The 20,016-nt window shown below is 54.6% G+C and overlaps 1 protein-coding gene and 1 long non-coding RNA gene across 5 annotated transcripts; one reads left to right on the top strand and one right to left on the bottom strand.

Annotated features, from left to right (window-relative positions):
- Nucleotides 1-342: 342 nt before the first annotated feature.
- CHST1 (carbohydrate sulfotransferase 1) lies at nt 343-10,112 on the bottom strand. Of its 4 annotated transcripts, none has more exons than XM_036383262.2 (2): nt 10,005-10,112; nt 343-2,342 (listed from the first exon to the last, which is right to left on the bottom strand). In XM_036383262.2, exon 2 carries the CDS (start codon nt 2,296-2,298, stop codon nt 1,039-1,041), a length of 1,260 nt encoding a protein of 419 aa, XP_036239155.1. In that variant the 5' UTR covers nt 2,299-2,342; nt 10,005-10,112; the 3' UTR covers nt 343-1,038. The 4 variants fall into 4 exon arrangements, with proteins under 4 accessions (XP_036239155.1, XP_036239152.1, XP_036239153.1 ...); XM_036383259.2 differs by lacking the exon at nt 10,005-10,112 and adding an exon at nt 9,407-9,596; XM_036383260.2 differs by lacking the exon at nt 10,005-10,112 and adding an exon at nt 9,080-9,257.
- A 2,651-nt stretch (nt 10,113-12,763) lies between these two features.
- Nucleotides 12,764-14,700, top strand: LOC118687628 (uncharacterized). Its single transcript, XR_004980355.1, has 2 exons — nt 12,764-12,873; nt 14,522-14,700. It is a non-coding gene; the product is annotated as an uncharacterized LOC118687628 (long non-coding RNA).
- The last annotated feature ends 5,316 nt before the right edge of the window (nt 14,701-20,016 follow it).

The following is a 20,016-nucleotide window of genomic DNA, read 5'->3' as shown; positions in this document are numbered from 1 at the left end:
GCCATTAGCACTCTGGAGTCAGGCACTCCAGCAAGTCTCATGCCCCCATGCAAACCAGCAAGTTTTCAGGTCAGTAAATAACCATGGGTTCTTGCTTTTGGCTTAACTGCTTGCATTTTGACACACTTCAGATGCAAACATGCACACGCCTGGAGGCGGCTGCAGCTCCCTGCCCCCCTGGTGGCTGTGGTGTCCCCTCTCCCCCAGCCTTGTCCTACCCGCTCCCAGCCTCGCTCCTGGCCTCGCAGGAGGTGGGCAAACCAGGAGATGCTGCTGTTTGCCTGGTGGTGCATCCACCGCAGTATACTTGCTGAGGTCTTTCAGTTGAAGTTCACCCCCAGGTCAGTTTTATTGCACTTTTATTTACAGAAAACACAGAAATAAAGCATTAAATGTGTTGGGCTTTTACCAAATGACCCAATCGCTTTTTTCCCTTTTTTTTTTTCTTCTTCCTTTTAGTGGGTTTTTGGCACAAAGAAATATCACAGGTGTTACCAAACAACCATGTAGGAGCAGCTGACCAACTGCCCAGCCCCATTACAGGACTTAAACAGACAGACATGTCGCACTGAGATCAAAAATGAGGAGGTTGTTACACTTTCAGCTTCCAGTCTAACGTGTTCATTTGGGGCAGGGGAAGTTATTCTGGAGGGGATGACACCATTCATAAATTATATTTATATTTACCTCTTACATTGTAAAAGTAAACAGTGCAAAAGTACAGTACCCCAGACACCCTTCGGTTTGGAAAGCTTGAAGGTTGCTTTATACATTTTGTGTGTTTTGTAAACATTGTTACCCATCCAGAGTTCTAGCTCTTGATTGGAGACACCCAACTCCTCCTGGCATCCAAAATGTATTGAGGGGCAGCAGTCACTTCCCCTGGACTCGGCCTTTGAGATTCCCGCTCAAGGTTTAGTGCAAATTTTGGAGAGGAAAAGACAAGAGAGAGAAAGAGGGGGAAACAAAAGGAAAGAAAATAAAATAAGGCATCAGTTAGAAACAGTACGCATCAAAACCAGGCCCGTTGGGGCTGCCTTAGGAGAAGGGCAGGAAGTCTCTCTCCTCCACCAGGCTGATGGAGAGGTTCTTCAGCTCCTCCTCGGAGCCAGCAGTTTTGTAGCCGAGCTGTGCCAGCACCTGTTGGCAGGCGTGCTGGGTGAATGCCACGATCTCATAGGACAGACGGAAGCGCCACTTCTCCGCCGTCGCCGCTGAGTTGCGCACCGTCCCATACTTGTGTTTGGAGGAGGACCTGTCTCCTCGGGTGTTGTTCTGTATCCAGCGCTCCACGTTGCTGTCCATGGGGATGCCCAGAAAATCATAGATCTCCTCAGTCTTTTTCATGGGGTTCCTGGCCAGGTCTTCATACCGCACCAGCATGTACTTGCCCTTGAGCCATGGTGGCCGGTTGAGGCCGGTGGACACAGAGTTCCAGAAGTCCTCGCACACTGTGGTGAGCTGGGTCACGTCCAGGTTGTATGGCTTCCTGCCAGTGCCGTCCCAGATCCTCCACAGCCTGTAGGTGTCTCGGAAGGTCTCACTCCGGGATGCCAGGATCCCCCGGGGGTCCCTCACCAGCTGGATGACCTTCAGGTTCAGCCGTGGGTCCTCCACCAGGGCCCGGAGGTCACTGACCTCAGGCACCCGTACGGTTTTGATGGCCACGTGGCCGTGCTCTCTGCAGGACTCAGTGGCCAGCGTCAGGTTCAAGGTCCCACACTTCTTCACGCAGTCTCCTTCCTCCAAGTGGAGATCCACAGCTCCCAGGGACTCACATACAGGCGGTGAGCACAGGGCTTTGCTGGCTCCCCTGCGGAAGAGGCGGTCGGTGGTGTGGTTGACAGGCTGGGGCTTGATGTAGTTCTCCAGGAAGTAGAGGTCACAGTCATACAGGCTCCTCAGCAGGTCTCGGCTGGCGCCCAGCATGACCCGCCTGTCTGTCGTACTCTTGCTCTGGGTCAGCTTTGGGATCAGGGTGTACTGGACATGGTAGAGGGGCTCAAATAAATAGAAGACATCGAAGTGCTGGTTGAACAGCTGCCCGACAAATGAAGAGCCGCTGCGGGTGGTGGCAAGGATGAGAACATGAGTCTTCCTGGAGAGGTTGTACGGGAAAGTGGGATTCTCGTCGCACAGCCTGTCAGCCACATCAGTGTCCTGGCTCAGGCTGCAGTTCACAGGATTAGGGATGGGGCAGCTGTGGAAGGACTTGGCAGTGAAGGTCCGGATTGCTGTGTACTGGATTGCAATGGATGCCAAGGCTAGGAGGAGTACAGCCTTCCAGGAACATTGCATGGCTGGTCACCTTCATGGAGCTTCTTCGCAGGTCGTCTTGGTGTCTGCAACCCAACAGAGAATTCACAGGCTGAGCAAGGACTGCCAAGTATCCAACTGATGCAGATACCAACAAATGCCCTCCTAATGTATGTTCATCAGTCATAACCATGTGAATCCCAGTCACACACTGCCGAGCCCCATTTCAGACAAGAAAAATAGCAGGCAGAGGCTGGCAAGCCTGGAGAAACATGTCCAGCCAGGACTTCAGCCCTGTTCCTTCGAGGCTGTGGGTGTACATAAATCTTGTGGGCCCTAGCTCACCCCATGCGCTGCAGCCCAGGCAGGGGGATGTTAGAACCTGGTGGTGACACTGTCTCCATCCAGCTGCTGCAAACTCTCTTCCCCAGCTGCCTTGTGAGTCACTTGTCCCTTGGAACCCCAGTGCAGGAGCTGTGGCAGGGAAAGGTCAGGGGATGGTGCTATTATGTCTCCATCCATTCTGTCCAGCTGTCAGGATAAGGCATGGCCCATCCAGGCCAGCAACCTCCTGCCTGGGGGAGTGGCAATGTCTCTCCTGGAGCTGCAAACCTCTTTGCACAGAGGTCCAACAGCCAGCTCGGTCTGTCAGCCTCTGGGGACGAGTGCAGCCAGAGCTGTGCCCTCCAGCAATGAGCTCATGGGGCTGGTAAGATCCTGCTCCACTCTGGGATTCAGGGCTCTCCTATTCTGAGCACTAGAGGGTAAAAACAATGCTACAAAGGAGGAAGCATGCGAAACTGCATCTCTTCCATACTCTATTGCCAACCAGGGCAGTAGCCCTTGGCACCAGGGATGGGTGCAAGGAAGAGTGGGGCTGTGGTTGCAAAGAACAACTTCAGTGGTGCTAGCCCTGCCTTGCTGCTGCCCACAGACGGGCAAGGGTAGGGGAAACTGAGCAGGACCATTGGATGGGATGCTCAGGGACCATGACCGGGAGGAGGACCTGTCATTCCTGGGGAGCTGCCACATTGCTGGGAGGGGATGTAACCGTGGTGCTGCTTCAGTATTCCCCCTGTTCACTAACCAGATAATGTTCATGGACTGCCTGCTGCTCGCCACAGCACAGACATTTCACATCCGCATACTATTGCCACCGGGGGATCAGGGTGAGGCTGGGAGATGGAACATAGAGGATGCACCCCAGAAACTCCAAACAAGCTAAAGCACCTGTGTGTGGGAGACACACCAGTATAAGCAATGGTTTTAAAGCTCCCCTGCACCCATCTTCCTTCCATGTCTCTCCTCCCACAGTGTGGTACATTCACCTGCCCATCCACCTCCAGCAAACCAAGGGGACAAGACCCAAGTATCTCTGCTCCTCGCCCAGCAGAGCCCACTGTATCATCATTGCCATTGCTTCCTCTTGCCTGCTCTCTGTGGGTCCCCAAGGAGAACAACGTGCTGGCCCCAAGCTCATGGTGAGTGCCTGGTCCCCTGCTCAGCACCAGGTCACTGTGGGTGGGACTGTCAGAGCCAGTGCTGCTGCTGCTTGTACAAGGTCTCTGAGGGACAGCAGTGGACCAGTGATGGATTTCAGCATGAGGGCTGTTCTAGCCCAGAGCACACTGAAATCCCTGATGGGCTTGGGACAGTGCAATGTTCCTGGTGTGTGGTCCCTGCAGAGCCCACAGCAGCTGCCATGGTGTGTTGTTCCCATGTCCTCAATATGCTCCACGCCCCAGGGAGACCTTGTCAGCCATCAAGTGACGCCAGGAGGGCAGCTCAGACCTACAGGTGAGTAAAAAAGCCTTGCTTTTTAAAATTAATATTTTTATTGTTTACTGATTGCCCCAGCTGATTTGTGGAGGCAGGGAGCTTCAGGAACTATCAACTCCAGTGACGTCTCACTGGGAGCAGGGGTTTAGAGCAGGACCCCAGGACAGGAGGGCTGGCACAGCTGTTGCATGCAGCTGCCCACCAGCACTCCCTGTGTCTGTGCACTAAGTGCTGTGCTTTAGACCCAAAATGATGCTTTGAATACAGGGTGCTTTCACCTCGACTGCTGCCTGCCAAGGATTGTGGTACATGGCTGGAGGACCAAAGTCAGAGATGCTTGGCTATTGCTGCTGCTGGATTTGGGTTACCCACCCTGCAAAGGGGAAACTCCACCCCAGTGTCAACATGGGATTCTAGCCCTTGGATAAAGTGTTTTTCCAGGTCTGGTAAGGCAGAACAGGACAGGAGAGTCCCTGCTGGGGTCTCCTGGCCCAAGTGTCTTCTGCATGCTACCTAGGTGGAAGCTGTAGTGGGAATGCTTTCCTGCTCTCTAGTGATGGCCAACCACACTGCATCCCTCACACAACCTCAGCTCCTACTCTTTGCTCCATTGCTGATGGATGCTGGAACAGATGAGACTCAGATCGTCCTGATTATAGCAGAAACCTGCTACCAGCTCCCAAAAAAGGCAAACCAGAGATCAGATGCCTTCTTGGTCCCAATTCTCACCAGATCACTCACTGGCTGTGAGCATTTCAGGTTCTCCACCCACACTGACCCATTCCCCTTTGCAATGTCCCAAGTGGCAGAGGGGAAAAAACGGGGCGTTGATTCACCTCCTTGACTGAGCAAGTGCTAAACCCAGCCCAGCTTCAGCCTTTGCTGCCCCTTGACGTGTGCCCTGCCCATCTGCTGAGCTGCAATCAGGGAGGGGAAGGTTTTGGGAGAAGACTTCCCTCCCTGATGTCTCATCTGTGGCCTTTAAAGCCAGCCAGAGCCTCCTCTCACCTCCCAGCTGGCTCTTCTGCCTCCTCCCATCACTGCCTGTCTCTGAGGGGCTGCAGTTCCTGCTCAATCCTGCCCTGGGCTCGAGGGACAGTGGCCACTGGCAGCTGGGTGCTCTGGAGGAGCTCCCGGGGCAGCAAAAGCACATAGCACCTGGGAGCTGCCAGGACAACTGAGGATCACTTTTATTCCCACCGCCCCTTGTTCATCTGTCAGACAGAGCCAGGCTGGTGTGACCACCTGCCAAGGAGGAGCTGTGCTGGGCTCCACGTGGCTTGGAGGGGCCAGCTGAGCAGTGGCTGCAGCCACCATGCCCCAGGATGATGTGTCCTGCACACGAGCACAGCAGGACAGCTGCTTGTACTCCCATTCCCACCCTGAGGAACTTTCTTCTTAAACTGGCCTGATAGCCAGGGCTGGCAGCTCAGACAGCAGCTGAGAGAGGGCCATGCCCACATGGAGCTGCATCTGAGAGTCCTGTGTGAGGCATGGATCGTTTTGGCTCCTCAGCCCCTGACCATGGGAGTCATTGGATACACTGGCCTCCTAGATGGTTCTGTGCTAGAAGTGTTCTCAGTCGAAATCACCCTCTGCTCTGTCTCCAGCTCAGCTCCACCAAAGATGATGAGCAAATGCAGCCCAAGGGGGGGAGCCAAGTTCAGTGTGTCCCTCCAGGGAGTTGGGACTATGAGAGGGAGCATGGGGTGGGGGTACATCACTCACACCTTCCAGCCCCTGGCACTGCTGGTACTGCAAGGGGCCTGCCAGAAGGCACATGGGCTCTTTTGGGACTCTGCTGGGGCCACCACTGCCCCTTTCCCAACCCTAACCCCCTTGTGGTCACAGCATGACAGACGGCACTCTGCTGCCTTGCCTGCATTTCTGTGCAGCTGCCTGCAGTCGCACTGGGACCCGGCTGTCCGCAAGGGACACACAGCATCCGGCAACCAGCTCGAAGTGCAGCAGGAGGCCAGCCAGGGCCTGGCACAGGGACAGCAGCATTGTCTGTGCGAAGAGGAAGGTGCTGAGCCTTTCCTCTCTCCTGCTCCACTTCCCGCAGCCTTGAGCCTAGAGGAAGGGAAAGGATGGGCGCAGGCAGCGGAACCTCCCCCACCCTGTACACCTGCCAACGGCAGCAGATACGTAATCACCTGCCTTCCTCTTCCTCCTCTGCTGACTCCCAGCACTGCTCGGAGGGAGATGAGGAGGCAAGAAGCCAGCAAGACAGCCCCGGAGTGCCGGGGAGATCGGAGGTGATGAATTAAGCTAAATGGCATCTGTGAGTCACCGGTGCGGTGCGGGGAGCAGTGAATGCAGCCGGCCGGCCATGGTGCAGCAGGCGCCGGGAGCTCCTGTTCTGGGCATGGTTTGATGGGAATTACCTGCTTTTGGAGCCATGCAGCCAGGCCGTGGCACTGAAGGCTGCACTGGCAGCTGAGTTCAGGCGCTGCCAGGCAGGCTGGAGTCCGTGGGGAAGTTGCAGGGGTCAGTACCTCTCACAGGTCTGCTCCGCTCCAAAAGCAGCTAGGTGTAATGCAGGGCAGTGTCTCATGGCACTGTGGCACTCTCATCCTCATGGGGCACTCCCATAGCATCTCCACATGGGCAGCTGCCTTGACTCCAGCCCCAAGCCTTCCCTGAAATTCCCTTGCTCCCCAGAGTTGGCCATGTTCAGGCAACTCGGGAGTGATGGCAGCTTTATGCAGGAGCCTTTGCAGTTACTGCTACTGCTGTCCTGAAGGCTCTCTCACAGGGCAGTCATAAGAACCCTGCTCTTTTGGTTGCCTTCCAGGCTGTCCCCCTCTCTCAACAGCTCCCCAGAAGCTGTACCCTCAGCCTGGCTGGGCTCATGCTGAGCTCCCTTTCCACTGTCAGGGAAACCTCTCTGCTTCCCCATGGCAGGAAGGAAGGGAAAAGGGAGCTAAAGAAGGTGTGAGGGTCTGTGCAACAGACGTGCCTGCTCCAGCCTTTGTAAAAGCCCTGGCACACTGGAGGAGTGCCTGAGCCTTGCCAGTTCTTCCCGCAGGCCTGCCTGGTGCCAGTCCAGCTACCGGCACCCTCTACCCCCATAACCGATTCCCGCCAGCAAGGCTGTTTCCATGGAAACGGCAGAGTGACTCAGGACTTTGGGACCAGCTGGAAAACACAACTGTGAGCAGTGATCGCCTGAGAAGCGCCGGGCTGGGGTCTCAGTGCCAGGGAGAGGGGTGGATGGCTGCAGGAGTGGGCAGGGCTGCCTGCCCACATGCTGGGCACAGGCACACTGGGCACAGAGGGGCACACCCTGCACAAGGCCATGGGTTGTAAGGCAAAACCCCTCTCCTGACACAAGTGAGACTGCAGCAGGCTCACCAGGGGACGCATCCCAAAATGTGACTCATGGCAGACAACCCCTCTTCCCCCTTTCCCTTCCCCCACCCAGAGACTCATGCCTGCATAGTCACCCAGAGAATTCACAGCACCAACTTCAGCGCCTGCTCAGCCCTGCACCTGCACCTCTGTCCCCTGCCCAGCATGTAACACCCCTGCATGCCGTGCCCAGAGCAGTACGGCTTGTTGAGGGCTGCTGGAGGGGACAAGTGGCAGCCAGCACCCTGCAGTGCCCCCCCTGCCCAGCCAGCAGCTCCCTCCTGCAGCCCCACTCCTCCCCATCTCACCACCCAGGCACAAAAGTTAAGTCGCAGGTTTGCAAAACAACTCTCAGCCAGTGACCCACTGGCAAAGGCCCTAACACATGCCAGCATTCTCCCACTGAGCAAAGAGTTTATCCTGTACAACAACATTGTGGCCACCGAGGCAGGGAAGACAGGCTTCTGGTGGGGCGCAAGCACCCACTTGGTCGCAGTGGCTTAGTCATGCTGTTGGCTCTGCAAAGGCTGGCGGACACCAAACACGCCTGTGGGCTACCCAGCCTGGGCTGCACCCCACCACTCCCCAGAGGAAAGAGAGACCACTGAGAAAAAGCAGTGCTGAGCTGTCCCCGATCCCCTACTTGACTCTGGGCACCACCACAGACACGTGAGCAGGGCTGGTCTCTGCCCCCAAGCCCCCCCTCAGCAAGCCCCACCAACATGAGATCCTGATGTAGTGGAAATGAATTCTCAGCCTTGCCTCCTCTTCAGCCGTACAGGATTAGAGCTTCCCTACAGTCACAGCTCCAAATGCCAGCTGGGACTCGTGCCTGCTACCTTCCTTGGGTGCCTCACCGTGTGCCAAGTGGAGGTGCTTCATGCCCCCTTCATTCTGCTCTCGCATTCATCACCTCCTGGAGCACTTTTCTTATGATAAGGCACAGGACTCCTGCGCTCAAAGCCATCCTGGCATGTCCCCTGTTCCCCTACCTCTGTTCTTCCTCTCTGCATTTCAGTGGGACCAACAGATCCCTTAACACCAGAAGATTACTGCCCACTTTGACCAGCACTTAAACAGTGCAGGACTTTCAACAGGGAATCAGTCTCTTTCCTACTGGCACACAGCACACACATTTTCACTTAATTAATCACTATCAAGTTATGCCAACCAACCCCAGCCGGTCCCAGAGTTTTCTTATCACAACATCCACCTGTGCCTGTTTATCCCTCATCCACTGAACTGCATCTGCCTCTTCCCGAGGATGCAAACGCCTCGGTAAACCAAATACAGGGGTTTTTGTGCTCTCCACCTTTCCCTGAGCCACCCACCAGCCTGCTGGTTCCTGCTCACTCCCAGAGCACTCCCTGGCAGGAGCTGGGAAGGCTCTTCTGGGATGAACGCGCTCATTCACCACCTCAAAACACTCTTTTTGCAACGTCCCTAACCTACGGCCGCGTAAAGAGCCCAAATCTCGAACCGCACAGCTTTCCCGTAGGATTGCTCCATGCTATGGCGTGCTTGCACCCCACTCTGCGAGGTCTCCTCGTCAGCCTGCGCCCTCACGGCAGGTTTCTCAGACCGCCTGGAGGTCTGACAGCAAACGCCGGGGCATTTGCTCCTCCGGCTGGCGCGGCTACGCGGCCGGGCAGGGCATCTGGCCTCCGTGTGCCACCGGGGACTTACTCACTTGCTCCAGGCGCAGCTCCTCGCCCAGCAGCAGCCCAAGTTTCGCGGCAGCTCGTTCCCCCGGGGATCTGGGGCCAGGGCTGCTGTGCCCCCGCCGCTAAGGCAGCCCCGGGCGGCGGCTCCCCCTGGGCGTTCGCAGCCCGGGCCGGGGTCCCGCCGCAGCCAGGCTGGGCACCAGGGGGAAAAGTCCTTCCCGCCGCTGCGGGCAACGTCGCGCTGCCTTGGAAAGTTGGTGGCGCGGAAAGGGTTACGAGAGAGCCCCAGCCCGCCGCCCCCGGGCACCCCCGCCGATCTGCGCAGCTCTCCCCCCACCGCCGGCGCCCCTTACCTGGTGGAACGCCCCGGCGGGCGGCCCCCCGCATCCCCGGCCGCGGATCCTGGGGCGGGGGACGCCGAGCCCGGCCCGGCCCGGGGGCGGCAGCCGGCGGAGCTCAGCGGGCGGCGCTGCGGGGGCTCATCCCTGCCCGCGCTGCCGCCCTGCCCTGCCCTGCCCGCGCGGGCACCCGCCGAGCGGGGCCGCCTCTCCACGCCCTCCGCGCCGGGCGAGGGGCGGGCGGTGAGGGGGCTGCGCCGCTTCCCTCCCTCCCTTCCTCCCTCGGGCCGGCAGCGCGCACGGGCGCACGCAGCACAGCGCCAGGCACCGGCAGAGCCTCCGCTCCGCGCCGCCCCGTGCCGCCCGCACCGCGCCGCCCGCTCACCACAGCCCGGCCGCCGGGCCCCCCGGCTTTGCCGGGCAGGAAACTCCCCTTTCCTTATTTACCTCCCCGAGGCGCCCGGCCGGAGCGGCCAGAGCCCCTCCCGTCGCGGGGGCGGGAGGGGGCCCGGTGAGGCTCCCCCCGTGAGATGTGTCCCCCAGGCTGGGTGCTGACAGGGACAGGCGATCCCTGCGGCCCGGGGATCGCCTGTCCCTCACACCCTCCGCTCACCCCACTGTGTCCCCTCGGACCCTGACGGACTCAGTAGTGACGATGGTGCACATTCATCCCCTTGTTTTCCGGTGGCCTTTGCTCATCAAAAACAATATTGTCACGGGGACTGGTTCTCCAGTGCCAGGAATCCTCCTTGGGCCGCCTAAATCAGGGCTCACCACCACGGGCAGAGTCCAAAAACATCCTCAGTGGTGCCAGTGCAAAAATACTGGCAGGTGATGGCACCTTCCCACCATCCATCCCACCTTGGATGGATGAGGACAAGAGGAAAAGAAGCATGGGGGTGTGTCAGAGCAGCTGAAGTGGCTGTGCTCTGACAGTCACATTCCTCCTTCTGCTTCTGTTCGACCCCTAGAAACAGGTCAGACATTTACTCTTGGCAACTTTTGAATGTTTCCCTCTTATCTAGCGCTTGCCAACTAAACTGCATTTTTAGCAGTTTAACTGCAGCTCTGCTGAAATGGCAGCTGCCAGCAAAAGATAGGTTACGATTCTGGAGATGCAACAATGGATATTCATTTTTTATATCCCTGTTTTATTTGGGGTATGTTTGGAGCTGCCTGGGCACTAGGCACAGCAGTTTTCTTCTTACCTCCACATGAGCAACATCCATCTCCTGAAAAATCCTGAGCTCTGCAAGCAGCTGTCTCCCAGCTCAGGGGTTTCCAAATCTTTACCTCTGACTCTAGGATTGGCAGCATGTAACTGTGGGATCACAGGACCAGCATGATCAGCAGCCGCTCGGAACTACACTTGGCAGAGAGCAGGCTACGAGTAGCAGTGGGGCCCAGGTCTCTGCGCTGCACTTGTGTCAAGAGAAAAATAAATCCCTGGGAACACTGGGCTCGCCTTCCACTCTCAGAGGCCTGCCAGGCTGCGACAGTGAGTTCAGAGCTATGAGATTGCCTTTAAAACTCGGGAAGCACAACGGCAGATTGTCACGTTTGTTGTTTAGCATTTTGGACTTACATTTGCTGTTTTAGGAGTACTCAGATCTTGTGTGTCCAAAAATACTGGTATTTCTCAAGTTTTTTACAATATCCTGACAGCCCTAGCCCTCTTAATCTAATTTTAGAAAACTTTGTAGGGATTTTATATTTATAAACAGTTGGTGCTTAAATATTATTTCCCTCACCATAGCAACAGCTCCCCATTGTAGCATTCGCTATACAGTGCTGTTGCATTGGTGTATTCCTGTTTTGAATGAGAAAGCCCTGAAGCCACTCTCTCTCTTGCTTGTTTTCGTACACCTCGCAAATGACAAGGACTGAGGCTCCTGCCTGTCTGACTCTTCCTGGAGCTGGGAAAGAGCCATGCCACCAGCTGCTGCTGGAAACAAGCCGGTGGCCCTGGGATTTCTGTTGCTGGTGCTTCTCAGGTGATGTGCTGCTTAGGCCGTCCCCTTCCTGCTGATTCATTTGCCATGGTGTAGCCCACCTGGTATCTGTGCAATGACCCCAGTGCCACCCCTGTGTGGCTTACAGGCCTTGGGCAGCTCCAGGTGCCCATGGCATGCACCTGACCCGTGCTCCCACTTAGCTGGCACCTCCAGCGAGTGGTGGGGAGCAGCTGCGAGCAGGCATCCAGCTGGCCCACAGCCATGGCTGTGCTCCACTCCCACTGGGGGCCAAGGCAATGGAAGTGCAGGAATGGCAGGATTTCAAGGAGTTTGGCCAAAGGGGGCATAAACCAATCCAGGGACCAGTGCCAGGAAGAAATCAAGGGGCTCGCGGTAAGAATACGAGCCCTGCATGCTTCCCAGTCTTTCCAAGGAGTCAGGGTTTGTTCCTCTCTTACACATCACTGAGACTGCTCTAAACTTCATCTGCAGAAATCCAGGGTGTCCCGCAACTTGGAACAGTCCCAGAGATACTTGGACTTGTACCCTCAGGTGCTGTAGAGGCTGTCTCATACAAAAAAAAAACATTTGAGGGAATAGTAAAAAAAAAAAAAAAAAAAAAAAAAAAAAGGAATAAAGGAATAAAACCAGGGTTGAAGGAGAAACAAATGCTTCTGATGATTTCAGCTGGGCATGATCATGTTTTCTGATGCTGCCCTGGTATTTTAAGTGTTAATCTAGAGAGATGCTGTTTGTTAGTACATATTACAGCTCTCTATCTCTGACTGTTGAGTATTAAAATATTAATTAGGCTCTGTGGTGTGTGTTTGTGGGCAGAGTGTTTTCAGAGGGAAGGACTGCTGTGGCTGTACCTCACCCTCATCAAGAAAATTTGGTTCTGTTTAAAAGGCATCATTTTCCTCCTGTGTGGCTCCAGGCAGGAGAGCAGAGAGACTGCTGGTGACTTGGTGAGTCAAACTCACCTTGTAAATTTGAAAGTTTGAAAATATCCAATTTCCATGCTCTTCAGCAACAGATTACTGCAAAGGGTTTGTATTTTCTTCTCTAAAGGTCAAAAAAACCTACCTTAACAACATGTTTGGGAATATATGTAATAAAATATCAATGTGGCTGTTAAGGTGATATGAAGGTTACTGTTCTAATCACTCCAAATGCAGTCTGGAGCAAGGTTATGATTCAGTCAGTAACCTGCCCATGTTACATACCCCATATATCCTGCAAAACGTCGGTAACATAAAGAGCAAATCATTAGGGCACATAAATTTAAAGGCAAACTAATAGAAAACATTATTTGTGTGCCTAAGCAGGGCATTTGGCAAGTCTGTGTCAGATGGCAGTGTAGTGTTTGTAAGCCCACCTGCGTGCTACGTGTTTTTTCTGCCGGAGGAGGGGAGGCTGTCCCCGGGCTGCAGCGCCGGCAGCCGCTCCGGCAGCAATGCAGGAGCCCTCCCGCCGGGATCAGGCTTCCCACGCTGGAAGGAAGCGCCTCTCTGGAAGGCCGAGAAGGTAAAAACTTTGCTGCCGTGCCCGGAGGATGGGGGTGTGTGGCACAGGAGGAGCTGCTGTGGCTCGCTGGCGGCACGGCCGGGGCGCTGCAGCGGGCTGGGAGCCGCGGGAGGGCTGCGGCGGAGCGGGGCTGCCGCTGCCTTCTCCCGCCCTGAGGCTCCCTTTGGAGGGCTGCAGGGTGCAAGCCTCCCTCCGAGGAGCTTCGAAAGTCTGCCAGAGCGCGATGGGGTTGCTGAAATCGTTCCTAAGCCCCGCAGGAGCGCCAGCCGAGATTTCTTGCAGAGTGATTTTTTTGATACCTTGATCTTAAGGGACAAAGACTGGAATATTTTGGGGACACCTGACTTTCAGAAAATGTTCTTTCTCATTGGCCTTCATGTAGAAGCTTTAACAAAATACTTGACACTTATCATGCTTCTGTAGTTCAGAAGGGGAGATAAACAGCTCATGCTATAATCCCTTCTCTTGAGCAGCTAATAAATTCTGTGTGTGCAGGAGTGGCAATGTCCCAAGGATGTGTTTATTTACTTCTGCCTTTCACTCCCCCTTCCTCTTCAGTTTGCCCTCCCAAGAGCTACAAGTCAATATAACACATAAGGTAAAGGAAATGGATGAGGACAAAAGTAACTGCCTCAGTGTTATGCAGTCACTTTGACATAGTCACAGAATCGTGGCTACAGATCAGTTTTAAATTGCTGGGCAGGCACGGTGGGAGAGATTCTCCTCCTCTATACAAAAATTAATTCAATCAACCACCCATTTGTAAAATCCCGGATTTTCTGTGCCAAATAGTCATGGTGGCTGCTCAGCCTTGCCCTGTGGGTGACAGGCTACAGCCTTGTACCCAGTAATTCCTGCACCAGAGCTGTCAGCATGGGCACACCTTTTTCTCAGGAGAGAAGCCTTTGCTGCTGTGAGTGAGTTGTTCCAGAGCTTGATGTGCCTGATGGTGAAACATTCCCCTTATTTCTAGGCTGGAGACATTGAGTTTTGGCTTCCAGCCACTGGATCACATTATGCCTTTGCCTATTAGATTAAAGAGCTATCTACTATCTGAACTATTTCTCCTGTGTAGGTATTAATAGATCATGATCAAGGCACCTCTTAACCTTCTCTCTGAGAAGTTAAATAGACTAAACTTCTTTATCTCTCATACTGAAGCAGAGTTTTCTGGACTTTTAATGATTCTTGCTGGTCTCTCCAGCCTGCCTGATGTCTGTTTGAAAGCACACACCCCACAAGCACAGAGAGCATCTCAGGACTGACCATGAGAGCAGCTGTGCTAACTCAGCTAAGGATCCTGCCTTAGCTCAGCATACGTGCTCAGCACACTGTGACCCATAACAGCCTGGGCTGGTCACCCCCTAGCATCCCATCTTACTCCTGAGAAACCTCCCAGGAAAAGGTCAAGCCTTATAAGCTCCTGGAGTCTGCCTTACTCCTAGCACAGAAAAGAACATAAATGGGACACAGTGCAGTTCTCCCCCAGCTTTGCTCAGACCCCAGGTCATCCCTCCCAGGCCTGTTCCCACCTCCCCTGAGGTGAGGTCAAGAGGAAAATCATCTACTGCTGGAGACCCCAAGCCAGTATCAAAAGCCATGTTGGACTTACACATATCTTTGTATTTTTGTTTTCTTCTCTTTACAGGTGTACTTCAGGCTTCACCATGTTAAATATGCCCCATAAATCATGCTGTATCCAAGTCAACGCTTTTACTCAGCCTGTGTCTTTTGTAGTCCCATTTCCTTGGGAGTTAGAAATACAGTAGTAACTTTAGAGCTGCTTCTGGTGTTTTTAATAAAAATCATTCATATAGTATGAATCTGCAGAGGGGTTGGGTGTGAATTTACTAAGACACTCCATATTTCACTGGACTGAAAAAGGGGGATTCATGAAAGTGTCAGTGAAGACTGGAGATTGAAAGCCTGGTTAAAGAGCAGTTTGTCTTTTTGACAACCCACACCCCTTCCTAACCAGTCCTGGGCTGCTGCCTCCCTGCCAGCCCCACAGAGCCTTCCCAGCTGCCTCACACAGGTAGAAAAACTCTCAGAAACGATCTCTCAGAAATCCCTGGTGGCATCCTTGGTGACATGGGTTGCTTTGATCCCAGAACAAATGGGACAGGGCTGTCAAAGCCAGCCATGAGTGCTGCCTTCGTGCCATGCCAGGGTAAGGTGTTCCACGTTCACATGTCCTGAAAATTCCTGTCAGGGATTGAATAGTGGGGGTCATTCAATCATGGTGCAAGACAGCAAGGTCTTACAGAGGGGAAACTGACTTTATTATACAAAACCTCTAATGTGTTTCCCCATTCATGTTCTCTTATGTACAAACACCAAGATGTGTGTCCCCAAGGGTTTTCCAGGATCTCTGTGACCCAAAGGATAGGGGATACTGGTTGCTGGGTCCTCCCTATGATTCCTGTGTTCCTCTTGCTGGGAAATCCTGAACTAGTTTTTTGGATTGATGTTGTCTGTCTGTTCAGAGTTGTCTTTTGCATCTATGTTCCTACTGGGTTAACAGGAAGAAATAACACGGTGCTGTCTTCTGCTAACACAGAGTTTGTCCTGAGGCTTATCAGACCTGGGATTGGTGGTGCTCTACTTGACTAGCTAGAAGTGCATCCTTGCTTATGAATACAGCCCTTCTTTGAGCCCCCATTCTGCTTTTCCCCCAGTTCATACACGAGTTTGCATTTGTCTAGCATCCATACCAGCCTTAGTATTTTCATTACAAGACTCTGCAAGGACTAAGACATGTAGGGGGATAGAATATAAGTAAATAAAAGTAGTATAGAATGTAATTGTACCCCCTAAGAATTGCAGCTGGGTTAATTATTAAGGATTAGGAGCAGGCCTGATGTTAACAGGCCGCAGCTGTAGCCAATCAGAAGAGTGTTATAAATGAGTGGATTGGTTGGTTGAGGGAACTGGGGTCTGTTGGCTACTGTGAGGATAAGGGAGAATTAGTGCTTAGAGGAGATGCCTGCAAGAAAACATCAAGGAGGTATGAAACTCTAGTAATATGGAACTCTTGCACTATAACAACAGCAAAGACAGGGAACAGCCTGCCACCTGCTAGGCCTGGATGCCATGTGTCCTGTGTGTAGGGGGAAATAAGACCCACTACTTGCAAACTGCCAAGGCTGGGATGCTGGCCTGAGAGGAAGGTTTAGGCTCTGCTGGATCTTAGAGCAGGTCTGTCTCAGTATTCAGGCATTTTGGGTGAGATAAATTTCCTATTTTGTAAAAAAAGGATGCAAGGTCTTAGATTGTGTGTGGTGCTGTTTGTTACTTGCAGTGCTTTGGGGGTTTTTAAGTAGCTGTGAGGTCAGTACAACCATGGCCACCACATTTGATAGGGATGCCCCCCAGAGCAGAGACACCCTGAGAGGAACTGGCCAGTCCCCAGGGAAAGTGTGGAGGCTGCTGTATCCTGTCTGCAGTACTTGAGACTAGAGAAAAGTCTGACTGGGGGGGACTATAGTTCTGTCCTGAGATAGTTTTGCCTCTATTCTAGCTCAGGGATTGCACTGGTGAGGGCATGTCTGCCATAAGGGATCAGGGTGCTCGCCCAGGAAGGGGCTGCTGGCCTGTCCATGCAGCAGCAGGAGGTGATGGGACCCACTGTGCCCCTGGCCCTGACCCCAAGAGGCAAGCACTGTCTCCGCCAGAGTGCCCAGGGCGGTGGAACTGGAGCATCCCAGAGCTGTGTCTCTGCTGGAGAGCTGGGTGAGCTCACCTCACCAGCATGCACAGCATCTGCTCTGCCTCCCCAGCCCTTTTCATGTGGTTGTCACACTTCTGCAGAACCTTAAATTAGCTTGGCATCAGTGGAGTCTCTCATTTCATCCTAAACTGCCTGAAGTTCACAAAGCCTCTGCAGGAGCCTCCGCATAACTAGGATGCACATGAGTTGGTGAAATTGCCACTGCAAGCCTAGCCCAAGCAGCTGCCCATCTCTCTAAGGACAGATGGGTCCCCAAGGAGACCCTGCCTCCTCCAGCTGCTGCTCAGAGGGTGTAGCAGTGTGTGCTCTGAATCCCTGTGCAGTGTTGGGTACCAGCCCCATGCCCCCTCCCCAAAACATCATGGCATCCACGAGCCTGAAAGGGCTTCCTCACTGGCAGTGCACTGCTCCTTGCTAGTTTGCAGGGCTGCCCTGGGAGGGAAGGGGATGAACCTGCTTTCCACTGGGACTGTGCTGGCAAAGGTGGGGAGCTGCTGCTTCACCCTGCCCTGAAACCCCAATGCCTGAACACTGCCTGTGTCCCGGCACAAGACATGGCTCCAGGGCTCAGAGAGAAAATGCTGTTTAACATCTGACAGGTCATGCACCCAGGTCACTGTGGAAGTAATTTTTCCTTTGACACACCTCTCATGCAAGTAGGGTGGGAGAGGCTCGGGGGCTTGCCTCTGGCACCCTGCCACCCCTTGCGAGGTACGTTGCAGCCTGGCCTCCCTTGGCTGCAGGTGCCGGAAGCCTCGGGGCCAGCTTCCCCAAGCAGGCGTCCTTCCTTCCTCTGATTTGTGTGTGTGCTGGTGGCTGCAGGAGCTCCAAGGGCCAGGGAGGGCTGGCGTCCTGCCACTGTTCCCTCCCCGGCCAGGCTGGCTGCACCCAGCCGTGTCCCGAGGAGAGGGGGAGCCCATCAGCTGCTTTGGGGAGCACCGGAGTGGTGGTGGCCTTGCTGAGCAGAGCTGCAGCTTCACATGGAGGGCTGGGGACGGGCAACAAAGTCACGTCTGGAGAGCTCAAAGAGAGGGGATGCCCTGCCAGGGTGGTGGGAGCGGCAGGGTACGGGGCAGGAGGAGCAGAGCCGAGGTTGCTCTCATCTGGGAGCTGCAGAAGCGCATGCCGGGTGCCTCATCCCGCTGCAGCCCCTGGCTGCGGGCAGCGATACAAACCAGCCTTATCGAGGAGCCCTGCGAGCTCGGGGCTGCCAGCGGCCAGGCAAGGGCAGGCTGGCAGCCCCTCTGTGTGCCCGCGTCCCTGCTCCGCCCCTGCCAGCAGTGAGCCCCTCAGGGAGCCGCCCAGCCCTGCCGGCCAGCAGGGACGGGCAGGCTGCAGCCAGGGGCTCCTCCTGCCCGGCCGGGGCCATCTCCCGCCCTGCCCCGCCACCCTGCTGGTACAGCTCGCTCCCTTCCTGGGCCTGCAGGCTGCTTCATAACTGGGCTTCCCCTGCAAGCCAGGCTGGGGAGGAAAGAGGCTGGGAAGTCAGGGCTTTGCTCAGGATGCCAGTAGGGAATTCTAGATGGTCCCATGGGACCATGAAGGCCATGTAGGAGCTTAGGTTGGGCACCAGGCAGCCAAAGAGGCCCCAGTACCACGGCATGGAGCACAGGCTGGTTGGGGTCCACAGGAGTTTTCACTTCAGACTTCCACTTGTGTACCTGTGGTTACTGCTGTCAGTATCTGAGCATCAAAATCCTGGATTAGCTCTGTGATACAGATTCAGGAGGTACCTTCCAAGTTCACCCAGCTCCCTAAGACCTCCTGCTGCTTCCTGCTTCCCTGCTCAGGGCTTGCCCATGCTTTTGGCTGTGCTGGAGGGGGGAACAGGGAAGCAGCCTTTTCCCCACAGGACACCTCTTGTGCTGAGTCTGCATCTTGACGCTGCTTCTCCTCCAGGCATAACACTGGAAGCAATCCCCAGGCTGCTGACCCAGCACCGTGACGGGAGCAGGCAAGGACACTGTCTAGGGCAGGCACACTGCCTGGTGCCCCAGAGGAGGGCAAGAGGACGTCTTGGGTCCTCTCAGGCCAAAGCAATGAGCAGAGTCTCTGGGCTGGAACACCTCCACTCTAAACAGGGGCAGCCTGGCTCCTCCAGGAGATGCCCATGAAAAAGGTTCATGGCTGCAAAAGTGAATAACAGGGTACATTGTGTTTGTGCACTGTTCTCACAGCAGCCAGCAACACATCTTGGGACTGTCTCAGGGCCTGATCCTTCCCTGAGGAGCATGGTTAGATAGCATGCAGTGAAGTCAGAAAGAAGGAAGGGTCACACATGGAGCAGGAGGCACCAGCACAGGAGGTCAGCTGAGGCACAGGGCTGGATCCCCAGACAGGTGCAGGACATCTCTGCAGAGAGCACTGCCATGGGCTCCACAGCAGGACTCATGGAGGCTTGACACTGGAAGTGTGATGTCTTGAGCCATTTTGTTGCCCTACATATTTTGAGCTCTTACTCTATCTTTGTTCTTCCTCAGTGGCTTCTTCTGCTGTCCTAGGCAGCTGTGAAGCTCCTTGCTTGCACCTTCCAGTTTGATTTGGTGGGCCACTTGATTTTTCCACTTGTTCTTTTGTTGTGCCTCTTTTAGAGCTGTATTGATTTCTCTCTTTGCGTGACTTCCACAAAAGCTGCTCTTTGCTCCCAGCTGTGGATGCTGTTTTTTGCCATCCCTTCACTTCCTTTTGAAAACACTCGTTTTGCTAACCCCTGCAAGCAAGGAGACACTTAAAACCCCTGAGGATGGATAGATGAAAGGCTTGGATTTATTCCCCAGTGTAAACTGCAGCAGCTTGGGGTCTGCTGTAATTTAAACAGCCTCCTCTGGGGGTGCCTCATCCATGAGCCACCCCCTCTAGAAATGGTCCAGGGCTGGCAGCAATTCAGTGGAAACCGAGGGGTGATATTTTGGGTTTGATGAAACTGCCCTTTCCCAAGAATTTATTGGATGCCATCTCATTTCATTGTGGCTTTCACCTGCCCACTGCTATTCCAGCACCAAGGGAACCCTCCTGTGGCTTCCTAAGGATGGAATCAGAGACCATCTTGGTGCTTGCAGAGTCAAGGTTTCTTCTCACTTCCTGTAGCCTTTGGAGAGGCAGAGGAGAATGAAGCAGGGATTTCAGGCACTCACTGGGGATGGACTGTACCCACCATCTTTGCCAGATGAAGAGGTGGATCTGGGACAATGCCCTGCTCTGCAAAGGGTCATGACTGGCTCCCAGGAGAAGGGACAAAACCAGGTGTCTGACTGGACCCGAGTGGGTTTGTGTATTGCCCAGTGCCCCCTGGAAAGCTTCCTCCTGGCCCAAGGCAGTAGTTCCCTGGGAGAACAGGTGAGAGGGCTCACTGCTTTCTCCTGGAGCTGGGGCAGCCTGAGCCGTCTGACAGTGGGGGTGCGTCCAACATGCAC

This window comes from Molothrus ater, chromosome 6, assembly GCF_012460135.2.
Source record: "Molothrus ater isolate BHLD 08-10-18 breed brown headed cowbird chromosome 6, BPBGC_Mater_1.1, whole genome shotgun sequence".
Classification (NCBI taxonomy): Eukaryota; Metazoa; Chordata; class Aves; order Passeriformes; family Icteridae; genus Molothrus; species Molothrus ater.
This window is presented reverse-complemented; position numbering and strand designations above follow the sequence as displayed.